This window comes from Ammodytes marinus, assembly GCF_949987685.1.
Source record: "Ammodytes marinus genome assembly, chromosome: 18".
NCBI classification, from domain to species: domain Eukaryota; kingdom Metazoa; phylum Chordata; class Actinopteri; order Uranoscopiformes; family Ammodytidae; genus Ammodytes; species Ammodytes marinus.
Window position 1 is genome coordinate 14,288,992 of NC_137222.1, and position 20,576 is coordinate 14,309,567.

General features: G+C 39.5%; 2 protein-coding genes across 2 annotated transcripts; one reads left to right on the top strand and one right to left on the bottom strand.

Annotated features, from left to right (window-relative positions):
• Positions 1-5,537: 5,537 nt before the first annotated feature.
• Positions 5,538-8,600, top strand: pou5f3 (POU domain, class 5, transcription factor 3; the record flags this gene model as incomplete). Its single annotated transcript, XM_080046691.1, has 5 exons — positions 5,538-6,299; positions 6,451-6,562; positions 7,590-7,720; positions 8,067-8,231; positions 8,340-8,600. 5 exons carry the CDS (start codon positions 5,538-5,540, stop codon positions 8,598-8,600), a joined length of 1,431 nt encoding a protein of 476 aa, XP_079902817.1.
• A 2,359-nt stretch (positions 8,601-10,959) lies between these two features.
• On the bottom strand, positions 10,960-18,434 carry fut7 (fucosyltransferase 7 (alpha (1,3) fucosyltransferase); the record flags this gene model as incomplete). The annotated part of the gene is made up of 2 exons (XM_080046625.1): positions 18,350-18,434; positions 10,960-12,054 (listed from the first exon to the last, which is right to left on the bottom strand). Exon 2 carries the CDS (start codon positions 12,016-12,018, stop codon positions 10,960-10,962), a length of 1,059 nt encoding a protein of 352 aa, XP_079902751.1. The 5' UTR covers positions 12,019-12,054; positions 18,350-18,434.
• Positions 18,435-20,576: the final 2,142 nt, after the last annotated feature.

Sequence of the window (20,576 nt, forward strand, 5' to 3'; positions counted from 1 at the left end):
AACTCTGCCTTTACACATTTGCCTTTCCCCTTGCAGTGTGACATTGGTTGCCGTCTTTTTTCTTTGGTGATCCTGTTTTATCTTGTTTTACCTACACCCAGAAAGTGTGTGTGTGTGTGTGTGTTGGGCGTAGGGGACAGAGAAAGCTTGCATGTACCTCCATGCATGTAGGTTTGGTGTATGTGGCTGTATGTCCGTGTGTGTGGGGAGGGGATGGGTCGGTCTCCTGTCCCTATTGAGACACATGCCAAGGGCCATTAAAAGCCCTTTGTGTCGGTGGACAGTGGAAGGAAGGCAGCCATTGGCCATCAGATAAAAAGAAGAAGAAGCTGGATGGGTGGAGGGTAGGGTCTGTGAAGGTGGGTGTCAAAAGCAGGGCCGTTTGGGAAGAAAATCAAAAAGCCATCAGACTTGTTTGTGGGGGACGATTGTGCTGCTCAACAGAAAGGGCGGTACTTAGATTCAATCCTTACTATTTTATCAAATTAGTAACTTTCCACAGTAGTGACTGAGACTTTTTTTTTGGGTGATTTCTCATAAATCGAAAATTCTCAGAAGTTATAGGAATAGGAACCACACAAACCGTTTACAAGAAACTGCCACTGAGGTGATACTCTTGAGTTGACAAGGCTATAACGATAAGTATCTCATTTTCACAAGTGTCTGCCGATGTATAGATATGAGCAAAAACCATATGGGGAGAACGGGGGAATGTGAGACATCGGTTAATGTGAAACACCCCCTGTATCTAGGCAATGGAACACATTTTTGGTGTGATTTCATGTGAGATATATGTTTTCAAGCCCCTCTCATTTCCCCTCGGCCATGAAAGAGAGGACCTCATGGTGATGTTGTAAGCATGTTTTTCTCACAAAAATGTATTTTTTGCATGTAAAAGTAAATTTTCTTGCTGTCGACTTAATCGATTGTTGTGCCAAAGCAAATTGATTCAGGTAGAAAAACTTCTATCATACATGTTGATGAACTACCAACATATGAAACTATGTGTAACTGAAGATTAGCCTGAATTGCTGAGAGAGGTAGTTTTTTCTCAAATTGTGGCAGTGGGGTAAATGAGACAAATGATGTGGGGTAAAGTGAGACAGTGGCTGTGCCCTCTTTTAATGAATCCATTATATTTTAGTTAGCAAGGATACTAGTTTGAATAAGACAAAAGACAATGTGGGCTGGAGGTGGGGGTTGATGGTTGAAGGGGTGTCAGCAAGGGCCTGGTTTGGCACGTATGTGGGGGACAGGAGAGTGACCTTTAACATCAATAGACTCTAAGTAATATGTCTTTATTCAATGAACGATCCCAATAAAACAAATGCAGAAAAATATTACTCAAAGACTCAAAAGATGGAAAATGACAGTTGGGTCTAGTCCTGTGTTCAGAGTCCCAGGCTGTTCTAGCAGGTTCTGATTTTTCTTTGCTCTGACCCCCAGACACTAGCAGGGTCCTGTGTTCTGACCCCAGACTGTGTTTTAATCTGACTGGTTCTATCTGTCATTTGAATGTTAATTATTGATTATGAATTATATGTTTATTATTTGATCAGAGTTACTTTCAAGTGTTTAGAATTTTTTTTTGCTTAATTGACCTAAACCCCATGATTCTGTTAATAGTCCGACATTAGTTTTGGAATATTTGGTTTTCAAGCTAGCTGTCAGGATTCTAACTGTTACAACATGTGTTGTTATGGTAGTTTCAGAGTGGAAAAATTAAGTGGATCAGTTTACCCCCTTGATTTTTCTGGTCTGTCTCAGTTTACCCCACAGCTGGGGTAAAGTGAGACACAAGACAACTTTTTTTAAAACAATTATATTTTCACTGCTCTTTTTCTTGAATAAATTCTGCTAATGCCCATTTCTAGGAAACATCCTGAATTAATGGGAAATGTGTAAATTTGACTGATAAATCATTTTAGCCTGCTTAAAGGGGAGCAAATGTAAAAAGTGTCTCACATTACCCCGTTCTCCTCTACCGTCAAATGAAAGACACTGGTTGCCACATGGCAGGGCTTACAGGAATTCACTCAATAGTTAAGACGGCACCCCCACTGTCAGTCTGATATCACACTCACATACGCCCAGTGTTGCTTTCCCTTTGCATGGGCAAAGCCTTTGGTGGTGAGAAGAAGGAAACATGAAGAAGTGCATAATGATTCTGACGAGCAGGTGGAAAACTCAGTGTTGCGGAGTTTTGAACTACATGTAATGAAAATAGTAGTTTATCTACTTCTTCTTGCCATTTTTTGTGTAGTTAACTACTGAAACTACAAACATGCTCAGGCCAAAAAAAGGGATAGGAATTAGTTTACATTTTACAAATGTTGTCATTTTTTGCTGGCATGTGACTTTTTAGTATTACATATTTGTATTATTTCACATGTATGTACAATGTCGATTTGATTAATATATATATATATATATATATATATATATATATATATATATATATATATATATATATATATATATATAGATATATATATATGTATATATACAAAGTAGCCTATTAGTAATAGTAGAACTACTCTAGTTTAATAGCTTAGTTAAGCAAAAAAAGAATTCTCCCGAGGTTAGCTTTCAACTTCTTCCATAATGAAATTGTAAAATAATTGTTAGTTTGCAAAACTACTTCTGCTTTCAAAGTATCTTCCCCAACACTGACGACACTGTAGGGTTTGCTTTGTTGATGTTGATCAGGGTAGACGTTATTTTTTATCTTCACTGATGTAACACATTCACACTGCTGCTATATCAACAAGCTTTCTTTCATCTGAAACTTTCTCTCTCTCTCTCTCCCTCTCTCCCTCTCTCTCTCTCTCTCTCTCTCTCTCTCTCTCTCTCTCTCTCTCTCTCTCTCTCTCTCTCTCTCTCTCTCTCTCTCTCTCTCTCTGGACATGCCCTGTGAGTGGTATAGGTGTCTTGAAGAGGCCACTTAAAGAAGAACTAAAGACAAGATCTGAGACATCTGGGGGGTGGGGGGTCAACTAAACCCTAGATACTCCCGTCACACAACTCCTCCTCACTGTACCAAGCTATTCAACACAGACCCCCCCTCCTTGGGACACCCTGAGAGCTCTGTGCTCTGCTGTCCCTTTCTCTCTTAAGCCCTGCCTCAAGTCTACTATCTCTCTGGCTGTCTGTCTTTAGCATGACAATTATTCCCCCAAGTCCATGGCCCAGGACAATGCTTGTAGAGTTGGGGTTTGATGTATTTTAAGCTATTGAGCCAGGGCTCTTGTGGTCTCCCCAAGGTTCCCTGGTCCTAGACTTGCATTTCTATCTTACTATAGAGTTGATTCTCAGGATCAGAAGAAGAAATTCTGTATTTTCAGTAGGGCCATAAAAACAGTCTGAAGTGTAACAAAATCATATATTTCTGGAAGGCCTCTTTGTGTTTTTCCTTTCTGCATTTTCTTATGAATATATCTATCCTATGCTTCTTCTGATAAATAAATAAAAATAGCACTGTCAAGAACACCATTATTTAGTCAAATTGTTCACTTGTCAGATATCCCTTCATTTTAAAAGGCCACAAAACAAAGTAACAACGTTTCAAGAACTTTCTTTCACAGGCTGCAGATAGGATGGATCTGATGCTCACTCTTTTCAAACTGGGTGATACTCTAACACAAATTGATGATTGCACTCGCAGACAACACCTTGGTCCTCAGAACCAGTTTTGGAGCTTTAGGCCATATCACAGACTTGCTGCCAAGGTATTCTCCCTGACTGAACCCCTGCAGACCAGAGTGAAACTCCGGGCTGGTGTTTGTTTCAGAGGACAGGAGGAGGAGGGGGGAGACGAAGAGGAGGAGGGGGGTGTGGAATCAAAGGAATGAGACTTATTGTTCCAATCTGAAAAGGAGCTAATGGCCGACCATCGCAACTCGGGATCTGAAATCCACGGGGTGCCCCGGGGACAGGTCGTACAATGGCACCCCCCCTCCCTTCCCGCAGTGTGTCTTCCTGCCGCAATCTGCGGCCAACGACTCGCGCTGGGGGAGCGCATCTGTACGAGTGCTCCGGCCATCCATGAATGGCCACCGATCAAGGGTGAATGGGGAGAAGTTCACGTGAATGCTGTTGGGGGATTTTATGATTTAGTTTCCAGTTTAGGTTACTTCTATTTTGTAGTCCGGAATGAAAAATTCAAAATGAAAACCAGCCCAAATCTCAGTGTCCACTGGTTTATGACGTCATTAAAGCTTTTTGTCGGGGACCTTAGGCTTCACATTTTAAAAACATTCCTGTATTGACAGAAATCTTGTTTTATCTCTTTTTTAAATGCATACCTGTTTCCAGTAAAAAGAAAAGGAGCAAACTATTCTAATAGGCGACAATAAGACTATGTAACAGACCCAAGTCAAAGGTATGCATATAGGCCTACTCAAACATTAAGTTGGTAAAAAATAGAGAAAGTTTGGTTTCGCTCACCTCCCCACGACAAAGCGTTCACAACATTTATTTAAGTGCCACTATACTTTATGGTTGTTTACAGGCCATTTCAAGTTGCCATAGTAGTAGCCTTCCTTTTTTTTATATATCTGTATAGGTTGATATGTGTCTTCTGAGTCAAAACATCCTTAGAACAGGACATTAGCCTGATCCTTACCTGTTTGTTTCAAATTCAACGTTTTTCATTTATCAAGTTGTTTTTTTTAATCACCGTTTTCAAGATTACCATGCCAGTGTTTGTTTTTACTCAGTTGATTTGGTTTAAATGTAGCCTAAGTGATGTCATGAATTCCCGTGAGATTGATGCCTGAATGAGAGGGATTTTAATATCAAAGCAATCTCCTTAAAGGGGAATAATTTATACAAACCAAGCATTATAATTGATGTATTAGGTGAGCAAGTTATATAGTATCCCAATATATTTACAGGAGCAGTGGCCCGTGCCTATTTAGCAATGTAAATATGGGTTCTAACATGACTTGTTGAATTATTTGTATTTTGTTCGGATTTTGCATTGCACGTAATGCGTTTTAAGATCACCTTAAAATACAACAACATAATGTTCTAGCTAAAGATGGCTTAAAGTTGCTTAAAACACGCCCACTACTTTAGGAGAGAATCAAGGTCATTCGCAAACTCACCATCAGCTGTGCGCAATTGTCTGCGTCAGCCAATGGGCGAAGAGATGGTGCCATCTCCAACACCCTCAGCTGTGATTAGGAAAACCTGTGGAGCCCTGGTGGGAGAGAGGCATTTGAGCTTGAAGGTGAGGTGACTGACGGACGGTGGTGTTAACTACGGAACTTTATGGGGTATAGGCCTTAGGCGTATTGGTGGTTATGCTGCGCCAAAACTGCCTATATTTTTTTGCACCATTTGGCCCAAAACTGATTTTTCTCTGACAAGTGTTGGGTACTTTATGAAGAGCTTCTTCCTCTCATCCTTGTTTGGTCTGTGCGTAAACTCGAAACGGATGAGTATGCTTTAAAGTAAGTCACCGGTAACTTGGAAAACCAGTTTGTTTGTTAGTACACACGTTGGTTAGTAGAGGCCTCGCACTGTTTTGGAAGATGTCTGAAAGATCGCAGAGTCCCGAGTGCCAAAGCAGGCCATATGACTTCAGCCGGCACAATTTCAACCAGATTGTGGGTCAGGATAACTTGGGCAGCGCTGCGTCATTCCAGCTCCCCCATGGTGTCCTGGCAGACCCGAACCTCCTCTACAACAAAACCGCATATGGTGGCATCGCGCCGGCCTCCACGCAGACCTTTTTCCCTTTCACACACGTCGCCAGTGACTACAGAGGATCCGACCTGCAGGCTGGAGATTTCGGGCAACCCAAGCACTGGTACCCCTTCGCTGCGCCCGAGTACACCGGTCAGGTACCCGGTGTAACAGCAGCCACCCAGCCTATCAACCTGAGTCCCCCCATAGCAGAGACCCGGGAGCAAATTAAAATGCCCGAAATAAAGACTGAGAAGGACACTGGGGATGACTACTCCACGGAGATTAAGATCCAGCAGTACCCAACGCCTAACTCAGCCGCCATGCCCCATGGAGTCTTCTACTCCGCAGCCTGGAACCCGTCCTTCTGGCCCGGGATCACCCATATGACACCACCTGGCAGCAGCGGCAGCAATCAAAATCCATCAACATCCTCTGCATCTTCCCCTTCTATGTCCCCTTCGCCCCCAAGCAACGGGCTTCCAGGGAACACATTTTTCAGTGTGAATACAAGCCAGGCTGCCAGCGGCCCCCAGACGCAGCAGATCCCGGCCTCATCCACGCGGAGCAGTGGCTCCTCCAGCGGCGGGTGCAGCGACTCCGAGGAGGTAAGATAACTAATTGAATCAAGGCGCCTCCAATTTGAAACCAAATAGTTCAGTTTTCCTTTTATGGGAGGGCAACTTGTAGGGAGTTCTTGAATGCCACCAAGAAATAAGTTATCCGATTTTTAAATGTATTTTTTTGTATGTTCTGCAGGAGAATCTTTCCACAGAAGAACTGGAGCAGTTTGCCAAGGAGCTGAAACACAAACGCATTACCTTGGGTTTCACTCAAGCTGATGTGGGAATGGCCCTGGGTAATCTTTATGGTAAGTTTGGGCAATCTTTTCATATTAAGTCATAAAGATCAATCATGAACTTCACTATTGTTGTCCACATGGATATACATCTGCTGGATGTGTAGTTTGATGTGCAGATCATAGAAGATAGTTTGGTTTATACCTACAGTCAGGGGTGGATTACTGCACGGGCACACCGGGCTCAGGGGGGCCCTTAACCAGAGATACTGATAGTAACTGTTCATGTTGCATGGTCAAAGAGCTCAGTCACTCATGTCAATAACAGGGTCCAAAAAGGAATAGCCTACATATAAGGATACTCATTAAAATGTAACAAGATAGAAATCATCATGGGCCCCTCAACTAGTAGGGGAGAAATACAAAAGCAAGTTAAAAACAGCATTAGTATCTCTGTCTAAGGAGCTCCATGAGGCCCCATCACACATACATAAATAAGCTTTATGTGTGAATTCTAAATTGTTCATAAAAAGTAGCTATCCACCCTTTATCTGTTGAAATGGGCCCTTTCCATCATAGAACATGGGTCTGCAGACCAATCTACTGTTTTTACAGTTGCAGAGTAGAGAGTGCTGCCCGTTTAAAAAAAATCTGAAAAATATTGTTCCTTCGGCATCTCGGGATTTGATATAGCCTCTAAAATGTCCTCTCAAAGTGCACCAGATTGATGCATTTTACTTTAAAAGGGTAAAAAAAAAATCCGGGGGAGCATGCCCCCGGACCCCCCCAACAAGGTACAGGGTCCCTCCAACAGTATCCCAAAATCCTGTGGGAAACACTGACTTCCTTAATGTTTTTGCCATTAATTGTATGTATCTGTGTGGAAAAGTCTGTGTACCTGACTGGATAGGGAGGAGTAGGGGGCCCTTTAAGAGTTTGTTACCAGGGGCCCATTATCTCATAATCCGTCTATGCCTACAGTTACCTAACAATTTTGGACTTTGGTGTAGATAAAGTCTACATCATAGGTTTGGCCTTAAGTCAAACATCCTTAGATTTATTCCAATGTGATATTGACTGTGTTGGTTGTGTCCTGCAGGTAAGATGTTCAGCCAGACCACTATTTGCCGCTTTGAGGCTCTGCAGCTAAGCTTCAAGAACATGTGCAAGCTGAAGCCCCTTCTTCAGAGATGGCTGAACGAGGCAGAGACCTCGGAAAATCCCCAGGATGTAAGTCTGCTATACTCTTGACATCTGCCAACTAGTTTACAAGACAACAGATTGCCATCAAGCTTCATGGGATCAGTTGGTCTTTTCAGGCCCTAGCTAACTTCCTGCTGTGCAAACCTGAATCAAAGCCCTTCTGCTCCTGTGATGCAATAATAGGCCACCTAGTGGCCATAACTGAGCTCTTCTGGTGATTAAAAAAAAAAAATTAATTTGAAACATTACCTCCATACATGACATACACCAAATTGGACAACCCTTTGTTCAGTAGATGCTTTACACATCTTTATACATTATACCATAATTCCACACGGCACAAAACCTTACTAGCATGTTTCCGATTCCTCAGATGTACAAGATTGAACGAGTATTTGTTGACACCAGGAAGAGGAAGCGGAGGACCAGTCTGGAGGGAGCCGTGCGCTCTGCCCTGGAGTCTTACTTCATGAAATGTCCCAAGCCCAACACCCAGGAGATCACACACATCTCGGATGACCTGGGTCTGGAGAGAGATGTAAGTACTAACTCTAAAAAGTGGTGCCATTAAGCTTCTTGTTTTTTCTTTTAGAGAATATGCATCTTCTACGTCTCGCATGTTAAAGTCAAAAACTGTTCTTGTCAGGTGGTACGCGTCTGGTTCTGCAACCGAAGGCAAAAAGGAAAGCGCCTGGCCCTGCCGCTAGACGAGGAGTGCGAAGACCAATACTATGAGCAGAGTCCTCCCCCAATGAACATGTCCCACTCCCCCATTCCACATCACGGCTACCCTACCAACAGCTACCCCGGCCCTCCTCCCCCCACACTTTACATGCCCCAGCTTCATCGGCCAGACATCTTGAAACAAGCCCTGCACCCCGGACTGGTTAGTCACCTGACTGGATAAACATGCTCAGGTAGCTCCACAGATTGCCTTCCAAAGCATCTCTCTTGTCCCCGACCCCAACTCAGGCAGACGGGCGTTTACATCCAGAAACCAGATCGATCAGTCTTAATTGGGATGTGGAGGCCCCTTTTGACGACTGCAACATTGAGATGAATCATGATGATTGCTCCTGAAACTTAACATGAACTGTCACAGGACACATCCTTTTTTTTACCATGACTCAACTGCTTTTTACTTGAAAGTCAAACCAAGAGGGAAATATATTGTTGCTAAATGTACCTTGTTTCTTGTGTTCTTGGATAATCCATAGTAAATTATTCCATAGGTTTGCTAATAGTAGGTTTAGAGCAATGCCAAAGTATGATTTGTCCAGTTGTAAATAAGAGCAGGGTATTCCTTCCACTGATGCTAAAATCCTGGCTAGGTTGTATGTGGTACAGATGAGGAAAGATTTGTGAGTTGTTATAAAGAATCAATCAGGGAATCACTATGTGAAGGATGCCTCTTTAAACTGAATTAATCTTAGTTGGTCATTGTTTGTGCAATACTTGTCCCACCTGAATAGAGCAGCAACAGTAATTGTCTGAACTGTCGTTGAAAATGCAAGTGCTCATTCAGGGAGCTTTTTCCAATTGATTTTGCACAAAGTGCCTTTTTCTTATGTTGAATATTATCTTTTTTTTTCTTCTATTATAAATGTCCTGTATATCAAACCCAGATGTTTGCAGAATGTTTGTTGATTGTCATCGACATCTTCTGAAAAATATTTTTAGTGTCATTGGGGGTTGGTCAGATTCAAAGCAATACTTTGAGGGGATGTCACTAGTTTAAAAGTGTCTTAGCTGCTAATTCTGTCAATTGTTAACATATTCTGTCTTGGGTGACTGGCAGCGACAATGAAATCCTGACCTGACTTGAATCAATTTTGCTGTCATGGTGAACTACCGCAGCCAATGTAGCTCAATACCTGCATTTTTATTGTAAAAGGTTTTTATGTCCTATGAAATGTTGAATAACACTTGATATCAAGTCAAATGTGGGTGCTAAGCTGAGTATTTTCTTGCCTGGTGTTAGAAATGAAGACATTTACTCTTAACTTGTGTCAAAGTCCCTATTGGGTGACCATGAAATCACCAGTGACTGCAGTTTAGGAGCTGCCATTGAAACAACCTTAGAGTTACTTAAGTAGAACCAGTGCTAATGTTGGTCTAATCTTGCCCTAGTTCAATATTTACATGTATGTATCTCTGCTATAATTTATCAAGAACAGAGAATTGTGCTGATTGCTTTTCTTCCAGTAAAATGACACATGTCCCACCAAAAAAGCATTCTCTTGTTGTACAGCTGCAGTTTAATAACACGTCCTCCCATTGTCCATCTCTTGATTTACAATCAGGACATGCATCAACTGATGAACGGACAGAATGCTGTTTTATTTGTTGGTAAATGAGGTATCTCTGCACATGCCACAATTATTGTGAATGAAGATGCTTCCAGTGTTAACATGGTTTTGAGGAAGTTGAGCTCAATTTGTGTTGTAAGTAGTTCATCGTGTGCCTTGCAATGTCCCACATAAGTTAAACTATCATTTTTAAGGGGCACATGACTTAAACCAAAGTCTTGGCCTTTGTTGACACTTCTCGAATGGTAAAACATTATAAAAACTTAAAATACATTTATTGCAATACGCATGTGCAGTGCTCATGCTTCATGTGCAGCATGGAGTTGACTTAATGCTCAAGTTTTTTTTTACACTTTTAAAGTCATTTAAACATTGCAAGTGAATTCTTTACACAGCATTGAACAATCAAATGCAGCAATTTTCTTCATTTCGGTCACATACAGTTTGGTGTTTTAAAGGCCTGATTGCAGAGTCAAGCAGAGGAAACTAATGGATATACTTTAACCAGTCAATACAGTTCACAGTAACCTTTGTGCTATCGTATTTTGCCTCTCCAATGTCCACTATTGATAATAGTTGGTAGACCGGGTACCATATATTTATTAGAGGCTCTGTCCTCGATGCAGCAGACACGGTTTCAACTCTGTCCCTTGCAGTTCTTTGCATGTCATGATCCCCATCTCTCTCCCCATTTCCAATCTGTAAATATCTTCAACTATCAAATAATAAAGGTGTAGTACCTCGAAGGTGGTGCTCTGAGGAACTTTCGATTTTTGTTCATTCTTGCACCCCCTTTGGACAAAAGTGGTAGTGTTTATATTACACCAGCTGTTTTTCTTGGGTTATTGGGTGACAAAGGCATGAATAAAAACTATATAAAAAATAGCATTCTTTGCAGCGATGGTCTCCTTTGCTATTACATACAATATTTAAAAGTTCCTCATAGCACCTTTAAGCTCAAGTGTTAATGTTGTCGATCCAGGCCTGCAGGTCAGTGTAAACTTTGTGCTGAGGTAAAGTGCTGTATCTTGTGCAGATCTGACACAGCCTCTCCCTCCAGTCTGTGTACAGCTTCACTTTCCACCGATTTCTCCAGGTGAAATATGCACCGTAGCGCTTCTTGTCCTCTGCTACCTGCTGCAGATACGTGCCCAAGTCTTTAACTGACGCAAAGTCATCCACGTGAATGTAAGAATGAGGTGGAGCCACGGCTTTGTAATCGGCCAGTGGTGGTCCCATCACGACAGGCACCGCCCCGCCTTGGTAGGCATTCCTCCAAAGCTTCTCCGAGATGTAATCTTTGGCCATGGAGTTCTCAAAGGCCAAATAGAAGTAGCAGCTAGAGATTGAAGGTAAGAGGGCATTGGAGAGGAGGGGTGTCTCTGTCCACCTACCGTAAACCTTCACCGGGACTATGGCGCTGAGCTCCTTGAACACTTGGCTTCTCTTGTGCTTGCTCCTGTAGTTGCTGACCACCCAACAGACCAGCGAGCTCTTGTTGAGATGGGCGTCTTCCACCACCAGTTCCACCACTTCTTGAGCATCCTTTGGCTGCAACTTTCCATACGGTATGGTGACATCGGCATCCCTCCTGTAAGTAATGGTCATGTTGAAGATGTTTGCGAACAGCTTCAAGTTTCCATTGTTGGCGGGGGCCTCCAGGGACATCCAGGCCCACCTCTGGCCCTGTGGTCGGGGAAGGTCAAGGGGCAGCTTTTGGATGCCTTGTATCAGCTCTCTGTTGTGGAACACCACCACATCAGCAGAGGGGAACATGGAGTGCTGGTTAACCAGTCTACAGCCAGGGACACGGTAAAAGTCCCAGCAGACGTCACCCTCCAGGCTGAGTGAGACGCCAAAGGGCCAGTGCCACAGCAGCACGGTCACGTTGCTGTCGCCATTCCCGGAGGAGTGTACGGCTGTGCGGGCCTCAAATCCACGCAGCCATACGTTGAGAAGACACAGCGGTAACACACAGAGAAAGGAGAGGAGGAGAAGGAGGTGGTGCCGCTTCATTGAGCAGGGGGCAGGCTTTTTAGTGTTCTCAAACTCCTATTGGCAAGAGGGAAGAAAGAAGAAGTAGGATCATAAGTTTTGGTTTTGACTTTTGTCTTAAGTCAGATGTAAAACGATCTCATCAGTGATATACACATGTTTTAGCTAGCCAGTTTTCAAACAATGCAGCTTGGATTTAGAAATGTGGGTGTACTATCATATCTGGTCGATGCACCCATTTTTGGAAGGGAAATAACCCTTTTTGAAAGGGTAGTTACCCTTTTTTTGGAAGGAAAATTACAAAACAGGGTGCAATGTTGAAAAAATACAAACCCTATGTTTCGGCAAATTAAATTACATGTCTGTATCCAACATATACTAAGCTACTGAGCTAAGCTTTGATACAACCTCCCAGCTTTTGTTTTTTTACCGTCATTGGCCAATCACTACCGTCAGATGTAAACTCTGTCAGATTTCCTGTCTGACGGTGTTGACATTTTAGCGTTTCTTAAACATAACAAATGGAATTTATCTAGTAGCCATTTGGTTTTTCTGTTGATGTTAGGTGCTAGTATGAACTACTTCAGGAAAATAAAATGATCAAAAAATTTCAAATAATTGTAAGTCGGTGTTGACGTATCATGGTTGTGACGCAGGACTTTAAAGATTTGTGTTAGAGAATATATTCTCTTGGTTAATTGTTTAATATTTTAATGCTTAAACATTTATGGTCTATGTCCCAGTGAACTTAACACATTGTTTTTTTTTTACTTGACCATGTTCACTGTTTCACACGAAAACATGGCTAGAAGAAACATCAGGAACAATTGGAGGAAAACTCCCTAAAACCTCCCAATGCATTGCTTGATTAGACCAACTATGAGATCATTATATACCTACATCCTGTAAAAGCATGTTTTTGTGGTTACACACACAAAACTGAAATGTTACGCACACACATTTGTGGATACAAATAGCTGTGATCCTATGTACTACCTTCAGTTATTTTCTCTGTTGCATTGGTGTAACATGTAAATTGCTCATTCTTGCAAGTCTTAACTAAAGTCTCTGCGGATGCTGTTGAAATCTGACTCATGACTCTTTGTGCTTTAAATTGCAAACGTTGTTATCAGTTTTTCTGAACTATCGAATTAGAAAATACCAGTGACAATTTGGAATGTAAAATATTCTAAAACTACAACACTTATCAGAGCCTGTCTGACTCTAATGTAGGTACTCTGCAGAGGTAGAATTTGACAAGAGGTCCTTCAAAGTGACAGCTGCCCCTTATTTCGCCTGATTTTATTACATTAAACATAATAAAATGTCTGACGGTGTTGACTTACAGTAAAGTTGTCCCACCACTTAGAATCCTTATAAAACATGAATATGTTGTAGAAAAACAGTTTTTATTGATATGAGAGATTATTTAGTGTTGCTTTTGATGAAAAAGCTCTTTTTAATCATTAAAGTAAATTTTTAATAGGTTTTATTCGGTTTTATTGCATATGAAAGATTGAAACCTTCTCTGAGGACACACTGTTTTGGACGTGGTGAGAAGATAACAAGTGTCATATATTTGACATAATAATGATAAAATTTAATTTAAGGGAATAATTGTGCTCCAGACATTCTATTCTTAATCCCTAATAACATCGATAATTTTAAATATGTTTATTTTTAAACACAACAGCAGTTACATATGGATGACGGCCTTTTGTCCCGGTTCTCAAGAATCACTGACATGTCATTCTGCCTCCCTTCATTTCCTGATTTTCATTCTACACAGGAATAATCAAATATGTAAACCATTCTTGGTGTGAACAACCCGTTCCATCCTTGAAGTGATAAGCAGGGGAGTAGAAAGAATAGATACATTTTTCTTCAACAATTTACCATTATTTACATTCTAAGTTAGCTACAGGAAACCTGTGCAAAAGGTCTTTCACAATTGATGGTCTTAGCATACATGTATCTCAAATTACAACTGTTATTAAATCTCTATCCTCCATTTTTCTATAACAAAGCTATCCAGGATTTATAGTTTTGTACCTAACTACAGCTGCAGATCAGTTTACACCTGATATTTAATTTGAATTACTTTAAAATTGCCAGCAACATTTTTGTCTGTCATTTCCGCCAACTGCTCTAAATGAACAGAGACATTAGTTTTATTTCACATTTCACATATAAATTGATTTAAAAAAAACATGTAGTAGAAAAAAAAAAATACATGTGTGGGTGTGGCAGAAACCTGTACAGGCTTATGTAGAGCCACACCCAAAATACTATTACATATTAGTACTGCTCATATGCTTACTAGCATACGAGCAGATCAGCATCCGAGCAGATCAGCACACAAGCGCACGCACACACACACACACACACACACACACACACACACACACACACACACACACACACACACACACACACACACACACACACACACATACACAAAAAAACTATGTGTATATGAAAAATAAACAATGCAAAACAAAGTGTAAGTGGTAAATGTTATGGAAGAATCAAGTAAATGTATATTTTCATTCCATAGTATGACGCCACGGTATTTAATGCAAGATTGACTGCGGGAAGATTTATACAGAGGCAGATGGAGATTTTCAGCTTGTCTAGTACAATGATTATGAAATGTTGAGTTTGAAAAAAAATTACATCCAAAAGTATAAGGTAAATTTGTCAACTTTTATCTCACCTTAAAAACAAAAGTGCAAATTTGAAGAATATTTATATCATAAATAGACAATAACTTCAATTTATAGAAAAGTGGTGCACTTGGTACCAGAGGTTTTGAGAAGGTTGCAAATCTAGCAAACCTTTTCTGCAGTAGCACAATTTTATTTAGGTACGATGAAAATGTACTCGCCCAAACAATATTACAGTAGGTTAAATATGGATAGATCAGATTGTAGAATAATGTTAATAAACATGACTTGTGAACAAAAACTCTTATTTTTCTAAGGATCCCAAGTGATTTAGTTACCTTATTGCAGACAAGACCAACCTGTTCTCTCCAGGAGAGTTTATCATCAATAATAACACCCAAAGAACATGTTGATGAGACTTTAATTATTTCTTCATCATTTATATAACGTTTAATTTGGTCATTGTCATGAATCTTTTTACCAGCAAATAACATGAAATTGGACTTTTTGACATTTAGAGATAACTTGTTTGTTTGGAACCAGCTTGAGAACTGGATAAGATTATGATTTAGCTCCTGATTGCAGGAAGAAAGCACTTGGAAGTAATCAATAGAACTAGAGATGAGAGAAAACTTATTTATTTCAACGTTATACAATAAATAAATACATTTTCTATTGCAATCTTCTATTCCCGCATACGTACAATGATGATTGTAAATGTAATTGGGACACACCTTAAAATACTCCTACTCAGCCTATGACTCTCAGTATGAGGAGGCCTCACCACCAGCAATGAGAGATAGAAGAGATGAACTTGTGTAAGCTTCCTTCTTTCTATGAGGATAGAAACAAAGAAAATATAAAGAGAGAGAATTGATAGGATGAACTTGCATTTATTAAAATAAAACACATACATTTACTCAGCCATTTGTGAATCTGAAATCATCAAGATAGCAGTATGAAAGTAGTGCAGGACATGAACCTATAGGGTTTCACTAAGCGTATGTTGACTAGGGAAAAGACCTGCTACTCAACAACTGTCCAAATAAGTAAACAACAAGGCCTCACACAGGATGTGAAAACACAAAGAACACAGAGTGTTTAAGAGTTAGACTAAATAAAAGTTTGTAAATTTGCATGAAAGAGGAAAAGTAAGCAACCTCTGGAAACTAACACAAACTGGGCAGTAAATAATGAAAATTGTAATTAGAAATACTTTATTGATCCCCAGGGGTAGCAACAGAGATGATCAAATAAATCATCTGTGTTTCATGTCTAGGCTGCAATTAGGTTTGTATGGTACTTCAAAATGAGAACTTTCTTTTGGTGCTGAAACCGCAGCGATTCTGTTTCAATTGACGTTTCTTTTTGATCTAGAAATGATGTTGCTGTTGTTTTAATAGTTCAGTTCAGTTTCAGTTTATTTCGATCACACAGATTCACAACATTACATACATAAGTAAAAAAAATAAAAAACACAAAAAAAAACACAAAGTTGTCATCTTAATTTATACATTGATTTCTTATAAATAGTATTGATAGAAAATGTGTAGGCTGAAGCCTTAGCTTATTGCACCTACCCTTTTTACGTTATGATTATTTATTCATTTTTCGTTGGTCCCTCAGGATCTTTTTTAATTATTATATATAGGGGAGAGTGGCCTAAGTTGTGCATTTTGGAAGTTGTGCCACCCCTTGTTTCTAGAAAACCGTGGAAGAAATTGGAAATGTGACCACATATTTAAGAAGAGCCATCCATTTGACTCATCCTGTAAAGAAGGGAGACACAAGGAATAAGATATAAGCACATTTAAGCTCAGAAAACTGTGTTTTGCCTTTCAAAGTAAAATTTCCATGATCAAGGTTTTTTGATTATTGTGTCTGAACACTTATAGAGAAGTTTGAAAACATTTGACACATGTTTTAGTGCTTTAGTATGCTACATTTTGGGTCTATACAGTTAGCACAATGTCAGCCCTAAACTGCTGCATCATGCTTATTATCCATATGTCTGGGGTTGGGGTGATTTGTGCCAAAGGGCCTATGTGAGTTATAAGTAAGTAAGTAAGTAAGTAAGTAAGTAAGTAAGTAAGTAAGTAAGTAAGTAAGTAAGTAAGTAAGTAAGTAAGTAAGTAAGTAAGTAAGTAAGTAAGTAAGTAAGTAAGTAAGTAAGTAAGTAAGTACGTAAGTACGTAAGTAAGTAAGTAAGTAAGGAAGTAAGTAAGTAAGTAAGTAAGTAAGTAAGTAAGTAAGTAAGTAAGTAAAATGTATTTATAAAAGCACATTTATGACATTTTGCACTGTCCAAAGTGCTGTACATAGTGCATTCAGTAGGTAAACAATGAAGGTAAAATAACAATAACCAAAATAAAAGATGTAAAGCCCATACATCCACATAAACACAGATAGTAGTGCAGAGGTAAGATAGTTAATGGGGAGGAAACACCAGGGTGTACATATGGGTTTTGAGCCTTGATTTAAAGGCAGAAATTACTTTAAAGTCACTTTGAGTGAAAAGTTGCACAACTTAGGCCACTCTCCCCTATATATATCATATTACATGTAAAGTTATGACACAAGACAAAATAAATCCACAATACATATTCACAGTGCCATTCATGCCTCACTTTTATATTTGTTAAGCATCTTCTTTTTCAGTATTTTTTAAAATCTTTGTACCGTGTTACACGTTTTAATTTCTTCATCCAAGACATTCCACGTTTACTCCTTTTACCGATATACATCTTTGTTTTACATTTGTTCTTATATTTATCTTTGTAAACATGCACATTCCCCTTAGTTCATACTTGCTCTGTCTAATCTGAATGATAATAAGTAATGATATTAATAATGACAGGCTGTCTTACTAGCATGCTCAATAATTTTGCCAACTCATCTATGTTGGCAGTTGCAGCAAATAACAAACAGGGCAGTATAAGCAACATTGCCCAATCAATCTTACAGATCACAAGCTATACTCTTTTTAAAGCAGAAAATCTAACTTGTGTGTTCCAAGGTAGTTTACACAACCTGCTGACATTACGCCCTCACACTATCTGAATGCGAGATAAACGGGAAGCGTAGCTTGCATCTTACAATAGGCAGGAATTGGTCTCTAAACTAGAATCACCAGAGATGAAACCACATCAAAAACAGAGAGATAAAGATAGAGCTGCATGACGAATGCATCTGCAACCTGCTACCTGTAAGAACTAACTGCATTAGAGGTATACTTGAAATAATTCCCTCCTCTTGAGATTTTACTTGAAAAAAAAAATTATATAGGCCTATTTTAAGTAGTTTCTGAAGCACACTGGTAGAGCTATGTGTACGCACCATCTTTGTAGAATCTCAAAACCATGCAGAAAGGGCCTCCAGATATGATTTATGTGATTTTTAGTTCTTGCTCAAACTTACAAGCTTTGAACAGGATGTGGTGAAAGATTTATGTTGGCAGCAGCAGTTCTCCCAACTGGCTTTTGTAGAGTGTTAGACATGATGGTACAAAGGTTATACCAACCTGCTTTCAACCCCCTTCATTTATTTATTCACTGAGCCAAATAAACTACCAGCGTTTCATTTTGCCACCGAGAGAGAGTACAAAAGAATATGTGAAAACATCACCTTTCACAAGTCAGACCACAGTGTCAAGAGATGACACATGAAAAAAGAAAAGCTCCACCAACCTGCTCTCAAGATGAGGCTGTTCTCCGTCCCCCGTCACCACCGATATAACCTATATTCTGGTCTCTGCTGGTGGGGATGTGATGCATGAAGCATTTACTAATCTCATAAACAGCCCCCTTAAGAGGAAGCAGAGGTGTGGCTTTCTGAAAGATGGCTGAATATGATGTCAGTTTAGGATCATGTCACGATCATGTGAGTCAGCTGCGTCTTCAATAGAAAGTTACATTTTAACACCAAAATGTAGTCATGTGGTATCTGTTGACTGTACAAAGATGATTTTCTTATTCTAGGCGGTTTGTAAAGACGTTTGGGAGGAGGAAGGAGTTCAGATAAATTGTGTTTTCGTGCATTGTAGTAATTAAATTGAGAACAATAGATAAAGATTTTTTTGCCACACAGCACAAACGTTTCGGGCCAGACACCCTTCCCCAGTGTGCAAATGGCAGTCAGTGTGAACTCGCACATGTGTGCTCAATTATAGGTCCCTAATCAGCGCAAGACATGACGCATAATGTCATCACATCATAAAATTATACATTGAACCAAATCATTCATAACAATGAATGAAGATTAAATAAAATTGTGCAGTACTTGAGTATAGATACTTAACATTAACCACAGGTATGATCTTTGTTGTGTACTCCCCCAACACGTTTTGCTGTGGGTTGTGCTCATTTTATTATAAATGTGGATTTTATTACAGTTATACATGTAACAAATTCAAATTCCTCCAGACAGAAACACATGAAGGTGCTCTGCTCATGCTATCATTGGATTTAAAGAAGCTGAAAAAACAATAAGAAAAGTGTGTTTCAGGTGCACGCGCCTTCTCGGCATGAGCCATTCTGTACAGCAGGTGGCACTGACAGCCTGGTTAGTGGTAAGAAGGGAATAAGCAGATGTAGTTTATGCAGAAAGTGGCAAACCAGACTAGTTCAAAAAATAAAGGTTTATGTTTCATCTCATAAACAGTTCACAAAGTCTTGTTTTGGCTATGTGCATATTTACACAATGGGACCTAATAATGTTGATTTTACTTTTGATTTATTTATTCCATAACAATCATCTCTACTTTTTAATTTAGTATTATGTGATTTTAACACTGTTTGTCCAAAAAATCGCAGCCTAGATTTATGTCATGTTTGCTGTATCGCTTACATTTGTGTTAGTACAGAAATAAACCACTAGAGGGGTGTGTGTTGCTGAATAAGAGTGACAGTGCGTTCATGTTAAATTTCTACACAGAGGCAAGCCTAAGCTCCAGATACATTTAAGTGCTTGTTTTGTACATCTGTATGTCATTTGATAAAGTGCAATGTGCGAATCATCAAATTTAGCTCCCGACTTATTTATTTCTAAAAGACAAACATAGTTGCACCTGTACAGGTTCTGTACAATTTATTCATCGCTTGCATTTTTTAACATCATACACATATGACTATTTGCATCTTAATCAATGCATTGCACCATAATTTCTATTTTGGATTTATTTTTTCTTTATACATTAACTTTATTATTATTATTATTATTATTATTATTATTATTATTATTATTATTATTATTATTATTATTATTATTATTATTATTATTATTATTATTATTATTATTATTATTATTATTATTATTATTATTATTTATCCATTGAATAAATGTATTATGTAAACCCAGCATCTCATCCCTCATCACCATTGGTACATTGATTAAATGTTGTTTAATTGTACCTTCTCTTTGGGAGGAGAGTTTGTTTCGGTTGTCTTCTGGACAGTTAAGTTAAGCTTGTTGCTTTACATTTCACTGTACATCCTGTGGTGTGCATGTCTTCAAAAAATGTATCCAATGCTTTTTGCAGCATCTCGAACAAAGACGAAGTGCCAAATTTCGTCACACACACACGCACGCACATGCACGCACACGCACGCACACACACACACACAACACACACACACACACACACACACACACACACACACACACACACACACACACACACACACACACACACACACACACACACACACACACACACAGTACACACACAGTTACAGTAACACTCAGTGGGTTCTCGGAAAAAGCTATATACACTCAACAAAAATATAAACGCAACACTTTTGTTTTTGCTCCCATTTTTCATGAGATGGACTTAAAGATCTAAAATTCATTCCAGATACACAATTGTACCATTTCTCTCAAACATTGTTCACAAATCTGTCTAAATGTGTGATAGTG